At 38.1% G+C, this 18,724-nt stretch overlaps 1 protein-coding gene across 1 annotated transcript in view; it reads right to left on the bottom strand.

Moving 5' to 3' along the window:
- Positions 1 to 1,131: 1,131 nt before the first annotated feature.
- TTBK2 (tau tubulin kinase 2) overlaps positions 1,132 to 18,724 on the bottom strand; it is a 224,272-nt gene continuing 206,679 nt past the window's right edge. The window contains exons 13-14 of the mRNA XM_007935269.2: positions 7,737 to 9,001; positions 1,132 to 1,594 (exon numbers count right to left, since the gene is read on the bottom strand). Coding sequence (XP_007933460.1) covers positions 1,132 to 1,594; positions 7,737 to 9,001 — 1,728 coding nt within the window. The remainder of the gene's footprint in view (positions 1,595 to 7,736; positions 9,002 to 18,724) is intronic.

Here is an 18,724-nt window from a genome sequence, read left to right as displayed (position 1 = left end):
AGCATAGGAGAAGCAGGTAATAAAACATCAAAAGATAAATATTTAGCCTAAATTTATTTCCAAAGATATTCATTCCTTATTGTTTAAATGTATAAAATACATAGTTGAGGATTATAAGCCTCAACATACCTAATTTCTTTCTCCATCTCTAAAAGCATAATGCCACATCCATGGTATCATCTTGGAGGTTGTTAGGAGAATGAATTTGTACCTAGAAGACCTACAAAAGCAAGGTCTACTCTGGTCTACTCCACCAGAGGAAACTCAACAGGAGAGACAGGGTCTTCTATCTTAAAGGATATTGCTCCACACTCTGTTCCTCTCTCCCTAAAGCACGAAAGCCTACAAAGCACCTTTATTTAGACTTTTTCTTTCTTTACCTAAGTTTCTCATTTATTATTATTTTGCAGTAAAAATGTACTGGGTTAAGAAATATTGCTCCAGGAAAAACAGGAGGGGACTAAAAAAGGCAGTTGGATTTGAAATTCCCAGCATGTACTACTAAAAGTGTATTAGAATGTATTGTTAAAATGAAAGATTAGATCAGGTGAGAAACACTAACTTTAAAATGTGAAATCCAGGGAGGATACTAGGAATGAGGCAAAGTAAACGTGTGGATTCTCAATACACTAGATAAACACACGAGTCAAAAAATACATGAGCAGTGACTCCCTGACACCGGATTTCTTACACATACCCTAGTATCTGAACAATGTTGACTCTCTAAGGTTGGGGAGTTTTGAATGAAAATATTAAAATTTCATTTTTGCTATATAATCTTTGAGTAGAGTCTTAAAATATTGGGCCAAATCCCTTAAAATTCCATTTCATCTCCTACTCTCAACTCATTTCAAAAGCAGATTAAAAATGAGAGCTCATTTAATGAGTTTTTCCCCTTTGGATTTGCTGGATTGCCCTTTAGTACACACATGCCTTGATTCCTGATCTGCTTGCTGCTTGCCTTAGGTAATTCTTTATCACATATTAATGTCTTCTTATAAATAATTTATCGTGTTACTGTTTTTGCAAATGACGATCAACACTGATTTTTTAAATAGACAGTACAGGGATACAACATGCATCAGGTTAGGAGGAAGGTCTCACACCTTTCATGGAGATGCAGCCTGGCTCCTATCTGCTGAGTTTACTGGCTGACTTACTCTTCCCTGGGGGGGTTTTAGTGCTGGCTGAGTGGTGGTGGAGGCTGCCAGATCCCTTCAGGCCATTCTTGCTGGGTTTACAGTGCTCCTGTTGGCAGGACCTCCTGGAGGAGGAAGAGCCTGAGTGGCTTGGAGGTGACTTGCTTCTCCCCAGATGTGGGGATGAACTCCTCTGGTCATGGTGGGGCCGTCCAGCCCTAGATGGTGAGGAACTAGATGTGCGAGGCAAGGAAGAGCTTCGAGGAGAGGCACTGGGACTTCGGCGAGGGACAACTGGGCTCTTGGGCGGTGTTTTTGGATTGTGAGGGGATCCTGGAGTCTTGGACTGAGTACTGTTCCGGGGTTTCTGAGATCCATTTTGAAGAATTTGGGCCAGACGGGAAAAAAGGTCTGAGTCGGAATTGCTACTCCCTAGGACTTTGTATCTGCGTAGCCTTAAGAGAACAGAAATAATTATTTTCATTTTAATTCATTTCAGGTGTGCCTAAAAAGTCACAATGTCCCAAATTATAATGTTATGATTTTTGTAAAATCAGAAAAAACATCATAAAATAAGCATTACTCATGAATACTGTGCTCCTTTAAATAATCATCTATCTGAGACCAGTCAGTATTTACCATGTACAAAGATGGGGGGGCAGAGAAGCTGAAAATATAAACAGTGTCACTGAACAGTGTGTATAGAAATTGTTAGATGGGAACCTAATTTGCTGTGTAAAATTTTCCCAAATACACAACAAAGAAAATAAATAAATTTATAAGATAAATAATTACTCTTTCAAATACCATTTATATGACCTTAGAAAAATTATTTAATGTCTCCTAGCTTTCAATGAGGAAGCTCTGTTGGCGTAGTGCCTGAGGCATTTGACTGCTAACCAGAAGGTTGGCAGTTCAAACCCACCATCCACTCCTTGGAAGTAAGATTGGTCATCTACTTCCGTAGTGATATCACTTCGGAAACCCAAAGAGGGTCACTATGAGTTAGATCCCACTCGACAGCAGTGATTTTTTTTTTTTTTTTTTTAAAGCTTTCAATGAAGTAACTCTGATGACACAGTGGTTAAGGCATTGGCAGCGAATCAAAAGGTCATCAGTTCAAACCCACCAGCCACTCCATGGGAGAACGATGCAGTCTGTTTCCATAATGATTTTACAGCCTTGGAAGCCTGTCCTAAAGTGTCACTAGGAATCAGAATACATACTATCAATCTTAAAGTGTCACTGAACAGATTAAGTGCAGCAGCCCACGTAACAGAAGCAAGATTGGGCAATCTACTTCCGTAGAGATACTGCCTCAGAAACCCAAGAGGGGTCACTATGAGTCAGAACTGACTCGATGGCAGTGAGTTTGGTTTAGTTTGGAGCCCGTGTAAAGTACTTATTTGAATGCCTGCAGTGTGGAAGCACTTACATGATGTTAGTTTCCCCCTTCTTATAGGTATGTTTGCTCTCCTAATTTTAGGATTAATTTAATGACTTGTGTCTAGCATATGCTAGCAAATTAGAAAGTTAAACCAGTTTGTTTAAGGCCGCTGGGACCAGGATTCTGCATATATGCAAAATTAAACACCACAATGTAAGTCTTCAGCATGAACTGCACTGACCAAGAAGAGCAAGAACTATGGATAAAACCATATTTAGTAATTTCCAAAAGAAAAGAGTGATCATTGATTTATTCTGGCATCAGTTTTTGGCCCTGACAATAGCCTGGGATACAGGAGAGCTGATGTGGGGACTGACTGCACCTCTTACTGGCAACTTGAATTGGGCCTCAAAATTCTAAATCTAGAGAGTATTCATACGTATAGCAATGTCTCCTCTGCCCTAGGTATCTTTCTGGTTTGGCCTAAGGATCAAATAAAATTGTCTGTGTAACAGTGTTTTATAAACTATATTGTACTCTATGAAAGTACTTCAGTGCTAAATACTAAGTAACATGATAGTAAGGGCCCCTCCAATAATAAGGCTATGGTAATTAAGTCTATCAGCAAAGGAACAGACAAATAAACCAATGGAGCACAGCACGAAATCCAAAAAAGATGCTCGTGTGTCTACGGGAAATGAGTACTGGAATATCACTAACGTCTATCATGTACATTGAAACCTGTGAGAGCTGGAACTCAATGAACTGCCTTGTTTTTCCAGGTATTGTGAATTTTCTGCATTGGACAAGGGGCAGTCTTACCACTTTTCTATCTCTCATTTTAGTGGAAAATACTTGCATCTTCCTCCCCTGACAGGTTTCTGCCTTACACAGGTTCTGGCTTTTGCAGGTTTTACTGTACAATAACCCCAGATGGATTAAAGATACATAAAACTATAGAAGTACTGTACAGAAAGAGAGTATTTTTTAAAAATCTTAAGAGTTAAAGGGATCTCCCTGGCATGATATAAAAAACAGAAACCATAAAAGATATTCAATTCTATGAACACTAGTTTTTTTCTGTAAAGCAAAAGACACCATAAATCAAATTAAAAGGCAAGCAATAGAATAGCATAAAGTATCATAAATGTATTTTGCAGACAAAGGGATTAATAAGAAAATCAACCCCCAAAGTTTTAAGTGATATTATAAGAAGTGTGGAGAAGAGACCTCATATATAGCTGGTGTGAGGAGTATAAATCACTAGAATAATTTTTGGGGGAGGGCATTTTGAATATAAAAATTATAAATATGCAAACTTAGCAATTTGTAGGCATTTATCTTCTAAAAAATATGGGCAATGGGTATATGGGTGAATAGATGGGTGGACAGGCTAAACAATTAGATATGTCTATGAAATGGGGAGGGTATCCAAGAACATATATAGGGTTGGCAGACAATGGTCCTATAAGTTTATGTGAATGATCAGAATTCCCAGGTGTATAGTAGAGCTGACAAGGGGCAGGGTTGTGGTCACTGCTTGGTCACAGCCAGCTACCTAGAGGGACCGAGCAGTTGAACCTGTGGGCTTGGGACCATAGTCACAGGGGACATCAAGCTCAATTGGCATAACATACTATACAAAACACTGTTCCACCTACTACTTTGGCGAGTAGCGACTGGGATCTTAAAAGCTAGCAAGCTGCCATCTAGAGGCAACAATGGGTTTCTCCTCGTCCAGAGCAAAGAAGAATGAAGAAAACCAAAATTCATGGAAACAATTAGTCCTAGCAACTGGTACACCATCTCATCTGCAGCCTATACAACTATGAAACCAGAAGAACTAGATGGTGCCTGGCTACCACTGTCATCCACTTGGAAGGGGATCTATGTAGGAGACTCTTGATAGAGAGGGAGAACAATGTGGAACAAAACTCAAAATCATTTAAAAAAAAAAAAAAAAAAAGGGGGGGACCAGGTTTGCTGGTCTGATAGAGCTTGGTCGAACCAGAGACTATGGCCCCTAGCTGCCCTTCAGGTCTGGAATTGAACCACATCTGTGGTTTCCAGCCAAACAAAATACAGGCATATGAGTTGAACATTTACCTCAAGTAGATACACTCCTTGGAGAGAACAATCTTGGGAGAAATAAGGGCAGCTTATACACAGGGAGACAGCTCAGGGGGCAGGAGTCCATGGACAGATGGACACTGGGAAGAGGTAACTATGGGGCGGAAGTGGGAGGGGAGCTGTTGCATTGTGGTAAACTGTGGTCAATGACATGAGACAAAGTATATGTGAACTGCTGTATGGAAAGTGAATTTGCTCTGTAAATCTTCACCCAAATCACAATAAAAAAATATAAATAAAAAATAATAATAAAAAAATAAAAAAGAAGAAGAAAAAAAAATGTGGGCAAAGGTGCTGGAAATTTATGTACAACGTTATTCACTACAGCACTGTTTATAAAAATAAAAATCTGGAAACAGCCAAAGTGTCCATGAATATAGAAATGGTTTAATAATTTATAGCACATTATATCGTGAATTATTAGGTAGAGCTTTTTAAATCAGTGAGATAGATCTATTTTTACCAATGTGGAAAAATGCCCAAAACATACTACGTTAAAAAAACTACATGTAAAATAATAATATTACAAGATCCCATTTTTGTTTTCTTAAAATAATTTCCAAGCTTATGTATGTGTATGTATTTGATAGGGAGATGAAAGGGGCTTTCACTTTGTACTTCATATATTTCTGTGTTAAATTCTTATAATACGTGTATTTTTAAACTTTTTATTGTGATTTGAGTGAAATTTTAAAGTAGACTTGTTTCACATTGTTTCATGACACTAAATATATATATTTATAATTTTTAGATACCAATAAATTTTTTTTAAGGTTATGATTCCATAAACATCTCTTTAATACGGTTCTAAACAGAAATTCCAAGTATTATCAGTATTAATGATAAATGGGATGACAGAAAACATAAATACTCTAAAAAACAAACCGAACCCACTGCCACTGAGTTGATTCCAACTCATTAGCGACCATATAGGGCAGAATAGAACTGCCCCATAGGGCTTCCAAGGCTGCAGACAGTCTCATCTTTCTCCTGCAGTGAGGCTAGTGGGTTCAAGTAGCCAATCTATCAGTTACCAGCCAAGCGTTTTAACCACTGTGTCACCACGGCTCCAATAAATGTCTAAGGGTTTAAAATGCATTCTATTTAAGAATTCAAACCTCAAACTGCTGAAACTCCTGCTCCTTAAATAAGGAAGTGGGAGGAGAACTTCCAAGGTTGCATTAGCACCTACAGGGCACAGGGCACAGCAGCCATAATCATATCATGGGTCACCAACAAGTTACTTACTTACTCTCTGAATTTCCTATCCTCCTCCTTCCCCACCACCTAGTTACTCTGAAAAGTAACATGAAACCGAGTTTGGTTACACCAACCCTCATGGGCCTTGCACAGTGAAACCTATGAGAGACAGAACTCAGTGGGACTGCCTTGTTTTTCCAAGTCTCCTACATCTTCTGCCTTTGATAGGGTTCAGTCTTACCAGTTTTCTATTGCTTGTTTTAGTGGAAAATATTTGAGTTTCCCTTCTCTGACAGGTTTCTGTCTTACACAGGTTTTGGCTTTCACAGGTTTTGCTGTAGTAAAAATTGAAGAATGGAAAAATACAATTCCTCTGTGCCCGGACCTAAGTGGGAAAGATCCAAGGCCCAGAGAGAGGAGTGATATTTGGTACAATGTCACGTTACTTAGATTGGTTACAAAGTGCTACTTTTAGGAGACACACAAAAGTGTTAAGTAATAAATGATAATTTAAGATTGTTTAAATTGCATTCTAATGCAACTCGAGTCACAGATACACCATCTCTGTAAAGAACAGATGCCAAGCAGGAAAAAAAGGGGAATGAGTGACTATTGTTCATGTAATCGCCTTTTTAAAAAAATGTCTCAGCTAAATGACTGCAGTTTATTCAGCATCATTCTTCCTGTGGAAGTCTAATCCCGGTGACACTTCAAATGCAAGGTTTAGTTACCGTAGGACCAGAAACCCTACACCAAGTCAAAACCAAGTTGACTTTAGAGAAGAGTAGCAAGTTTTGCTGGGTAATGATATAGACAGACTCACATTTGAACATACTTCAAAAGTCCTTTTAACAGGTAGAGGCCTATACTGTCTGGAACAGACAATGGTTTTCAGGAAAAGGTATTTTAATATTCACTTCATTTTTCTCGAAAGACCATCCTTTCTCTTCTCCCAGGATTTTGACAATTCTGTCCTGTGAAAGTGAGTAATGGATCCCAGGAAAGCAATGACTTATCACCTCCCAAAATTTTTCCTTCCTCTTCAACATATGGTCACATTTATCATGAGAATATGTAAAAAAGCAAGTATACTGTTTAGTAAATAGTAAAGAAGTATCTCTATTATTATATGTGGTTGTATTTAAAATTGGGCCTAGGGATGCCTTTTAAAGATATTTTTTTGTTTACTTCATTCTAATCAGATAACCAGTATAAACAGAGCCCATTCATGGAATTACAGACGTAGTATTTCATCAAAAAAAAGTTTGTTAAAAGTGAGACTTTAGCTATAAAAGGCTAGAAAATTACTACCTGGTCAAAATGCAGGAGTCTCTGCGTGACTCAAAACCTACGTGCTTGGCTATGAAATGGAAGGTTTGTGGTCTAAATACATCCAGAGCTACCTTAGAAGAAAGGCCAGCAATCCACCTCAGAAAGGTTACAGTCACTGAAAGCCCTGCGGGCACCGTTCTACTCTGAACACGTAAGGGCATGATAACTTGGAAGTGACTTGACAACAACTAGTTTTGTTTTTTCAGTCAAAATGACCTAGGGAGAGAAATCACCTTTAATGTACGCTAAGCACTGCATAAAGCCCAAGATGTACATTACCTTATTTCATCCTCCCAAAACCATGAGGCAAATATCTCATCCATTTTATAGATGAGGGAATTGAGATTAACACTGCTAGAAAGTAGGAGAGTCAAGTATTAACCTGAATCAGTCTGACACCTGCAGTGTGTTGTAAAGTCTGGGAAAGGCAGAGAATGAAGTGGTTGACCAATGCAGGCAAAAGAGAAATGAAACCATCAACATATTAAAATAAAATAGACATAGAAATAATATTACACACTCAACATAGGGAAAGCACAGAGAATTACCTAGCTTCTACTCCAGGCCTAGTTGGTGGCTTTCCTGGTGGTGGTCGAGGCAAGAATTGAGATGAAGTTGAGCTACTGACTTGATCTGTATTGGCCCATGAAACTGGCCTTGGAATTTTGCTCTTTCTGGACTGGGAGATGATGGGTGACAGAAAGCTATCTTCAGCTGACCTGCTCAGGTGAGAGTCTACTGCAAGTCTTGAAAAGGGAGTGAAGACTCCCTCCTCAGAAAAGGGAGAAGGAACAGTAGTTAGTTTCTCCCCTAGCAATTTATCAGAGGCACTTGAGAGGTCACCAAGGAAAGACTTGAGTTGCCTTTTTTCCACCAAAAGCTTAACTAGTTCCGGTTGAAAAGCTTTCTTTTGGAGGAGCTTTTCTTTTGCAGAGACTTGAGAAGACGATTCAAAAGCTGAGTCTATCTCTTGTGCTAAAACAGGGATTCGGCTGTGTCTAGTTACAAAGGATGACCTAACCACATCTTTCCGGGATGGGGGACAATGTTCATTTTCTGAAACACAATGAAATAGTTCTCCATTTTTCAGAGCAATTTTCTCTCTTTTACCTTCTTGATACAAAAAAGTAGAGAGGTCCCCTTGATTGCCCAGCAAGTCTTCACTCTTGACATCATCATCCTTAGACATCTTACTTTTTTGCATTGCTGCCACCTGGCCCATCTGTCCTTCAGCATGTGAGTCAATGACTCTTGAAGAAATTTCTGGAGTTCCAATTGCCAGAAGCCTCATTATCTCATGACTTTTGTCTTGATTTGGCACCACACTAAAAGTCTGTGTCTTTGTCACATCAAGAGGTTCAGTAGTAGCTGAGTGATCCCTTTCCATAGTTATCAAATCTCCTGGGAGAGGAGAGATCTCAATACAACACTGTCCTTTACTTAATTTCTCATCTTCATTATCTGACCCTAGAAGAATGTTTTTCTCCTCAGTTTCTCCAGGGAGATTCTCAAATTCTCTCACAACCAGTCTGCTTTGGTTAGGAAGATGGTCTCTTTGGCCCACGTCTTGGGATTTGTCACATTCTCTAATACAAACTTCCTTGGGTATTACGTCATGACCAATATGATCTAACTGAAGGCCCAAATCTGTTCTGCTTACTCCACTAGCAGGTTCACCTTCTGTCTCCCTTGGAGAGTGAAGTTCCACAGTGGGCTCCACGGGCTGAAGATCTTTCCTCTCTGGCTGCTGACCATAGTGAAAACTCCCTGAAGTTGACTGTGTTGATGCCACAGAAGGCCTAGGAATTGTAATCTGCAGAAGAAGAAGAAAAAAAGTTAAACTGCAATAATGTAGAATATAAACTCAGATCATGATGAATTTTAACATGAGTATCTTCTGTTTAAATTTATAAGAAGAACTTAGAGGTCAACTAGATTTACCCAACTCATATTTAAAAGGAATGATGCTGAATAGAAACAGATGGTAGTCAAACTCTGTTATTCCAGAACTGTGTACCAGTCTCCTTCTAGGTTCATCTTGTTCTTTGTACTGGAAGACTGACTTCCAGACTATACCATCTATGCTTCCTTGACTTCTAATCATAATTGGCTGGTCCAGTTTGCCAATGGGTGTTACCAAAAGAGGATCAGAGACTCAGAGACAGAGTCTGGGTATTCTCCCTGCTTTATCCCTGGGGACTGAAGTTTTGCTGAGGGCTATATTCTATTACTCCTGGCCACAGCTCCTGTCCGTGGCCCTTCTCCCACAGCTATGACTCTCACATCCTCCTCTTTAGGACTCACAGTAGTAATGTCTCCCTCTATTGCTGGTCCCATTTGTTCTTTTAACTCTGCCCACACATCTATACAAGGTTCCTTTCATTTAATTTTCTCCAACTCTTTCAGTGTGCCATCTATTTCTTGCCAGAATCCAGATATAGGACTTAAAAGAAAAAAAAAAATTATAAATTGAAAAACTCAAAATGATCATGTATTTTATGGAAGTCATGCAATTTATTTCCCATAAATTCTATCAAACAATGTTGGGAATATTACAGCTTCCTATAAACAAAAGCATGCAAAGATATTTAGTAATATTTCAAATCTTTAATATTTTAAGGACAAAGCCTATGAGAAAGTAGAATTCTACTATCTTCCCACTGAAGTAATTTCAATTTTATGTGAAGATCAATATCTAATAAGAATGTCCTTTTTTAAGACACTTACTGTTTCAACATCTTCACATTTGTTAAAATAAAAAGACAGAAAATGTCAAATACACAAACTGGTAACAGCAACAACAACAAAAATCAAACAAGCTCAAGTCACTTAATCAAGCTCAAATCACTCAAACCAAAGTCACTGCTGTTGAGTCGATTCCAACTCATAGAGAAGCCACAGGACAGAGCAGAACTGTTCCATAGGGTTCTCAAGGCTGTAAAGCCTTACAGAAGCAGACTGCCTCATCTTTTTCCTGTAGAGAACCTGATGAGTACAAACTGCTGATTTTTCAGTTAGCAGCCAAGAGTTTTAACCACTGTTTAACTGGAACTCCTTAATGAAGTCTGTCATATTCTAGCAAAACTATAGAAATTCATCTTATTCCAAAGAAAAATAAATTTGAAGCAGCCATGGGAGATTTACCCTAGACTCGATCTCTAGTCCAAAGGCACTGAGAAACCACTATGGTTTCACTGTCATCTAAGATGGCTGCATGTATTTCTTTTCATGTCAGAAGTATAATTAGGTTTAAGACGATTATCCTAAGTCAGCCCAGAGAGAAAACACCTAACATCTTAGAATAGCTCCTGAATGTACAATCAGTGTCCTGAGGACCTGTCAGGTTACTCTAAGACAGGCTATTTGGTTCAGACATGAACTTCTGTGAGAGCCCAGACTTACAGTGACTTACACTGACCTTGGGGGAAAAGGCCCTGCCTAAGTTCTCTTGGTGCTGCCACCCTTCAGGAAGTTATATCATACTTTTATCTCTCTTTCATTATTCTGAAATATATTCAGGCAGATGACAATTTTCTAGTATAATTTTTAAAAAATGATATTGAAGCCTAAAAGTTACAGTAATTACTTTTTAAGACCCAAGAGTGATAGTAAAAGGAAAAACATGTGAAATTATATTAAATGCTAAATAACAAAAGGTGATGGCTATCCCTACATTAAAAATAAACCAATAATAAAAACCAAAACCAAACTCACTGCCATCGAATAGATCCTGACTCATAGAAACCCCTCCTTAGGTTTCTGAGGCAATATCACTACAGAAGTAGATTGATCAATCTTCCTTCCGAGGAGTGGCTAGTGGGTTTGAACCACCAGCCTTCTGGTTAGCAGTCACATGCCTTAGGCACTATGTCACCAGAGCTCCAAACTAATAATTGTCACCCTATATTATGCCAAGTACATCAGACAATATGAACAAATTATTTACAAAACCAATACTCCAACTGATCTTCTATTTATTTATTTGTTCGTTCATTCATTCATTCATTTAAAATTGTGATTTGGGTGAAGATTTACAGAGCAAATTCACTTTCCATACAGAAGTTCACATATACTTTGTCTCATGTCATTGACCACAGTTGACCACAATGCAACAGTTCCCCTCCCACTTCCTCCCCATAGTTACCTCTTCCCAGTGTCCATCCCTCCATACTCTCCTGCCCCCTGAGCTGTCTCCCTGTGCATAAGTATCTAACTGATCTTCTAAGACTAATACTAGGGTTGCTTCTGAAGTTCTGAGCTTAATTCATGGTAGATTCAGGATATAAATGTATGTGTATATTAAAAAATGGAGTGACAATCATATACAGAAAAGATATCTGAATCACCAGACAAGAGGATCTGGTTTCTTGAAAAGATTCTGAAAAGCTATGAGCTGTGCATAAATTTCTGTCATATAATATCTCCAAAGCACTTTAAATCTATAAAATATTCCTAAATTCATTTTTACTAATTCCATTCTTATAACTGCTCTTTTGGGTAACACTATTAACAAAATTCACACATGAGGAAAAATATGGTCGAGAAATCAGGGAAAGGATTTCAGGGTTTTGAAAGTCACACACAGTGCAGACCACTGATGTGCACGCCACGCTTCAGATGAAGTACGGGAAACTGAATCTGCAAAAACATTATCTGAGGAGATAAAAGGAGAAAACTTAAGATCGATAGTTGAATACAGAGAAAGCTAATTCTAAGTGTCAGCTGAAATAGCTTCCCTAATCTTAGCCTATAAAGACACAAAAGCAATTTCCATACTCAGGACATTCTACAAATGGACTAAATAAATAATCTGCCAGTAAGCCTTATGCATCTTTTATAACTTTGATTTCTATAATTCACAAACATTTCAATAAGGCATGAATTTGATCATTCTTATCTTGGCCAATTCCTTTCCTCTGTTCTAATTGTTTCATCTACACCTTTCTACAGAATTAGAAAATGACTTCAACATTTTCCATTTCTTTCATATTTTATTTTTATGAATGCTTAGCACTAAATCTAATGACTCACATCAGCCCTATTATTTTATAGTTTAGGTAAAGCAGCCTTATTACTTTACAGTAACCCCATGTTTCAAGCTGGCCACACAGTGAGAGACAATGAACTACAAACCAATAACCACTTGCAATTTTTCTTTTTCTTTTTTTGTGAATTGGATGAAAGTATATAGAGTAAATTGGTTTTCCATTCAACGATTCATACACATTTTGTTTTGTGACATTGACTGCGATCCCCACAATGTATATACCACTTGCATTTTAACTTACAAATTATCCTTTTATTTTTCTCTCAAGGAAAGTGATTCTACTAAGACAATAAAACCTCTGGGAAATTCAACATTCACATCATATAGTCTCTCTTCAAAATGAAAGGTATGTGGTATACAAAAGATGTATCTATATCTAATTTTGTTTTGTTTTTCACAAAGACAATTTAAAAGAAATAGGGTAATGGAATGATGTATTGGTTCCTACTACAGCCAAGAATACTAAGTTACAGAAATAAATTCCTGGCCCATTAAAAACCTTAAAAAACCTAACTTTTAACCATTCAAATTTCTTTGGGCCACCAAAACTTCACTATAGATTTCTTTTGTTTAAAACATATTTATATAATACTTTATGTCGTTGTTGTTTCTGCTGTAATACATTATGCAAGTGTTAAAAATTAAGAATTAAACTAAAACAGTATTATTGAATCATGTTTTATGTATCAAATTTTTATTTCTGTAAAGAAACAGTACCCAGCAGTGGTAACATTTGACTATTAAGAAGCCATACATGATACATGAGCATGCCCTACTTTCCCACTCTTTACCTCTATTATTTATTTGCTCTGACTGCTTTTATGTTAGTTACTTATGCTGAAGAAATGATTGTGATTTGACCTATGTCGATGGATTCAGTGGTGGTAGTGGTGAGAAGGTGTCAGGACAGAAAGAACAAAAGCCTTTATTACAAACCAGTTGCCGTTGAGTCAATTCTGACCCCTGGCGACCCCGTGTTTCAGAATAGAACTACGTTCCATCGTATTTTCAGTGAGTGTGATCTTTTGGAAACAGATCTCCAGGACTTTCTTCCCAGGCACCTGTGTATGAATTCAAACTGCCCACCTTTTGGTTAACAGCTGTGTACTCAACCACCTGAACTACCCAGAGACCCCAAGTCTTTACTACAAAAGTGGGTAAAACTGAACACCTGACAACCTTAAGACCTAAGCAAATGAGAAACAAGCTGCTCTTTCCCTTCTCCTGTCATCCCACTCCCCAGTTACCCATTAATAATGGTTTAATGTGTATTTAAGGGGGTATGAAGCTGTAAGAATTTTGTAGGGGTAATAAAAACCACAAGCAGGCCAAGATGGACCGAAATAGAATATTTCTTGGCTGGCCTGTAATTACAAATCTCATATACAGCTAGATGATTTAACAGTCAGTTTTCCTAGCCCCTTGATACAGTGTAAGGAGCTCTCGTGGCATAATGGATAAGGCATTGGCTGCTAAAAGTCACCAGTTCAAACCCACCAGCCGCTCTGTGGAAGGAAGATGAGGCAATCTACTTCTGTAAAGATGTACAGCCTCAGAAACCCAATGGGGGTCACTACGAATCAGAATCGACTCAATGGCAGTGGGTTGTTTTTTTCTTTTCCCTTCCCCATACAGTGTTAGAAGAAAACTGTAAGGATCCATTTTATCCAACTGTCCCCAACCTCCACAGCCTATACAGACTTCTATCATAGCACCTATAACACTTAAACTATATTCCTTTACTAGACTGAAAACACTTGAAAGCAATGAGGTGATTCACTGGGCCTTTTGGTCCTGGTGTCTGTCACAGTACTTTACACACAGTAGACGCTCCATAAATGTTTAATACACAGATGAATCAACCACTGAATGCTTGGGTTCCTTCCACAAAACCTCTCCCAAGTGATAGTCCACTCTACATTTAAAACACTCCCTAAATGGGCTCTCTTTACTTCCTAAGGCAATATATACAATTTCTGGTCTTTTCTGACTTTTCATAGATGATACTACCAAATACAATTTCAGAGATATAATCTCACAGAATAATTTTTTTTCTATAATTTTAGTGACAACATTTTCTAGATCAAAAAATAGGAATTCATGGTCAAGGGACGTTTGTCCATTCCCCAGTCAATGTATAAGGAATTAACTCTTCTGCAAAATCTTTTTCAAGAAGTTAGTCAGGTAGTGATCAATCATGAGTCTTTAATCATCCACATATATGAAAGCATACATCTATTAATACATGACATGGATCATTCCTATGTCAGCAGAAATTCTGAGTAAATCTATGAGCTTTCCACACATGGCTCCAAAGGTTCAGTGGAACACACTTCACTGGGAGAGCCAAACGGGGCTGATATTTCAAATCAGTTGGACCAGTGAAATATGGTCTTCATTGCAATTTTCACAGTTCAAGTCCTATCATATTTGCCTGGACTACTGTCAGAGCCTCTTCACTAACTGCCACCCCAGCCAGTTCTCCTCCACACTGCTGCCAAAGAATGATACTTTCCTGCCTCAGTCTTGGCAGCTTCTTGTCCACAGCCCCACTTATCTTAACATTCTGGGCAAGGCCTTTTATAAACCTTACCTTTTACACCCTCATCTTCAGTCTCTTTCCTTTGTCCTAACATTTCTAGACTACTTATTTAAATACCCTGAATTCTGGTACTTCAGGCTTCTGCGCCTTCACATATGCTGCTCTCTTTTCTTGACAGCTTGCTTCCCTATTCAGCAAAGTCCACTTATATTTGAAGCCTGCCTTAACTTTCCCTGAAAAATTTAAATTTTTCTTTACTCCCCAATTTGAAAGCAACATGTCTTCACCATGGTTTAAAAAAAAGAAAAAAAAAAAACAAACTGGAAAGTAAAGAAAAGTTTATAAAATGAAACATCCAGAATCACACTCTTCAGTCCTAGGCAGATTTATCTGTGTCCTCATTTGTGACAGAGCCTGGCTACAATCATTTTATATTGTTTATGTCACTATTTAGATGTAGGCCTTCATTGCCAATCTGATAGGTTGCTGCCAACTGTTTATTCTTGAAGTGTAACATGAAGCCTGGAACTTAGCAGAGACTGAATAAGCAGAGATTGAACAGGTCTAAGGAATGAAAAGAATGAATTAAGGAAATGCAACCAACTGCTGATCTGAATTTTATAGTACTGGTATTGGTGTTGCTATAAAGAAAGTCAAAGGAGGCCAGGCAATAGATGCGGGTTAACAGACTTTTTGTCCTACTCCCTCTGTATGCATTAATTTATACTCCCTTCCCTCTCTCCTCTTCTCAATCGCTAAGTAACAAGTCAATGAGAAAAGTTCATCAGTGTTTCGACAAACTCCTAGTATGACAGACAGAGCACTGAACCTAGTCTACCAGCTATCAGACTTTTCATGGATCATCTCATGGTCCTAAAGCTTGGTGCCCTCAGAGCAAAAAAGGATAACAATATTCTCTCTGCTTACTTCATGGAGTTGCTGTTAGAATCAAATATGGAAGTATTCGGTAAAATATAAATGAAGGTGGTATGGTAGCTAGTCTCTAAGATGGCCCCCAAAGACTCCTGCCTCCTATACCCTTGCATAATCCTCTTTTATACTGTATCAGGGTTGGTCTGTGTGACCAATAAGAAAATGGCGGAAGTAATAGTATGTCAGTTCTGAGATTAAACTCTAACAAACATCATGGCCTCTGCCTTGGGGAAGCAGTATTTCTCTCTCAGATTCTCTCTTCACTAACTATGGGAAAGCCAGCTGCCATATCCAATATGGAGAGGCCCACATGATGAAGAATTGAAGCGTCTGGCCAATAGCCAGTGAGGAACTGAGGTCTATCAACCAGTGGGTAAATAAAATTGAAAATGGATCCTCCTGTCCCAGTCAAACCTTAAGACAATTTCAATCCCAGCTGACAACTCAATTACAATTTCATTAGAGACCATAAACCAGAACCACTGAACTAAGGCATTCCTACATTGCCAACCCTCAGAAACTGTGAAATGCAGGCACACCATGAAGATATTTCAGGTTCAGTTCCAGATCACCACAATAAAGTGAATACCACAATAAACAGTCTCACTAATCTTTTAGTTTTCCAGTGCATATAGAAGTTATGTTTACACTATACTGTAGTCCATTAAACATGCAATAGCATTATGAAAAAGTTCAAAATACTGTGAGAATTACCAAAATGTGACACAGAGACAAGAAGTGAATATATGCTGTTGGAAAAACGGTGCTGACACAGGGTTGCCTCAAACCTTCAATTTGTAAAAAACACATTATGTGCAAAGCACAATAAAGTGAAATAAAAAGAGGTATGTCTGTAATCTACTGTTGTTATTTGTGTCGAGTCAGACCCAACTCATAGCAGCCCTTCCCTGGGTTTCCAAGGCAGTATCACTACGGAAGTAGATTGCCCAACTTTCCTTCCAAGGAGTGGCTCATGGGTTTGAACCGCCAGCCTTCTGGTTAGCAGTCAAGTAAAATACCAGAATAAAAAAAAATTAAAATTAAATTAAAAAAAATACTATGAGACTATTCTACATTTTGGATTTAAATGATGAGGTTCACACACAAGAGACTAAAACAAAAAAGAAAAAAAAATCCTTTAGGAATTTAGGTCACCCCAGTTCTACAGAATAAAAAACTTCTAAAATTTCATCAATTAGAATTTTCAAGCTGATTTTTATTATGTCTTGAACTTTTTATTATAGTTAGGGGGCTCTCTCTGGTGGTGCAGTACTACTAACCAGAAGGTTGGCAGTTCAGTCCCACCAGCTGCTCCATGGAAGGAAGATGGGGCTATCTACTTCTGTAAAGATTTACTGCCTCGGAAACCCAATGGGGGTCACTTTGAATAGGAATCGACTTGAAGGCAGTGAGTTTGATTTTGGTTATTGTAGTTTGGGTGCAAGTTTACAGGCAAATTTGTTTTCCATTCAACAATTTATATACATTTTGTTTCATGATGTTGGCTGCAATTCAATGTAATAGCACTCTTCTCACTTCCTCTCTGGGTTTATATTAGTTTTTCTTTCTTGCTCCTTCCCATCTTCTGAGCTTTGCTTTTGGGCAAATGCTGCCCTTTTGGTCTGGTATGGTTGACTGTACTGCGGAGTATGTTCCTCCCTGGTGGTATTATTCACTTCATAGGCCTATTATTGGGAGCTCTGGTAGCACAGTGGCTAAAGCACCTGACTGCTAACCAGAAGGCTGGCGGTTCAAACCCACCAGCCATTCCTCGGAAGGAAGATGGGGTAATCTACTTCCATAGTGCTACTGCCTCAGAAACCCAAGGAGGGATCACTTTGAGTTGAGTCTGACTCCACGGCACTTAACAACAACAACAACAGGCCTATTGTTAGGAACTCTGGTAGCATAGTGCCTAAGGCACTTGACTGCTAACCAGAAGGCTGAAGGTTCACACCCACCAGTCACTCCTCGGAAGGAAGGTTGGGCAATCTACTTCAGTAGTGATACCGCCTCGGAAACCCAAGGAGGAGTCCCTATGAGTCAGGTCCGACTTGACGGCACATAACAACAACAACATGTCTGTAATAAATGTTTTTTGTTCTAACTTGCTAAATTTGGGGTAATCTGTTACAAGATAGATAACATACAGGTAATATTATTATTACTCTTTTTCTAAAAGTAATATTGAAATGAAGCACTAGCTTTCTAAAAGACTATCTAAAACCAAAGATTTACAATCTGCCTCGATATTCTCTGTGGAATAATCCTTCCACTTCTACAATAATACTGTTCAGGTCCAACTTTCTTTTTATCAACAATGATTACCCAACATCAACATAAAACCTGTCATATTCTTTCCTACAGTCACTATGATTATGGACTAGTAGTTAGACCTCTTTTGGAATCAGTTCAAGTTGTTTCATTTTCTATTTTTCCTCCACATTTGTTCATTTATGCCAGCTCAATATTGTTTCTTCAACTGCTAAGCAAAATATTATAATTTAGTATTTCTTATGTAAGTCAAAGCTTGGTCTTATTTTACTCTATAAATTCAGGTTGTTCAGCATCTTTTTAGAAGTTATTAACAGTGGACCAATTTTATCAGTGGGTACCCAAGGGGAAAAAAATCTAATTTCCAAATATAATCCCAAGCTAATTTCTTTTCAATCTAGCAAATGTATCCAGCCTTCCAACCAGTATCTAAAAATCATATACACACTATTTAATTATCAGTGGTTTCATGTATATGGATAAAAAAAGTCTGAAACAAGTTTCACAAATCTGAACTAAGAAATTAAGAGAACTTTTTGACTGGGGCCACAATACATAGTCCCAGACAGGAGAAGAGAAAAATATAGAACAAAATTCAAAATCTTTTTTTTTTTTTTCAATTGTGATTTGGGTGAAGATTTACAGAGCAAATTCACTTTTCATACAGCAGTTCACATATACTTTGTCTCATGTCATTGACCACAGTTTACCACAATGCAACAGCTCCCCTCCCACTTCCT

This window comes from Orycteropus afer, unplaced genomic scaffold (assembly GCF_000298275.1).
Source record: "Orycteropus afer afer isolate SDZICR_OR568_19922 unplaced genomic scaffold, OryAfe1.0 scaffold00026, whole genome shotgun sequence".
Classification (NCBI taxonomy): domain Eukaryota; kingdom Metazoa; phylum Chordata; class Mammalia; order Tubulidentata; family Orycteropodidae; genus Orycteropus; species Orycteropus afer.
This window is presented reverse-complemented; position numbering and strand designations above follow the sequence as displayed.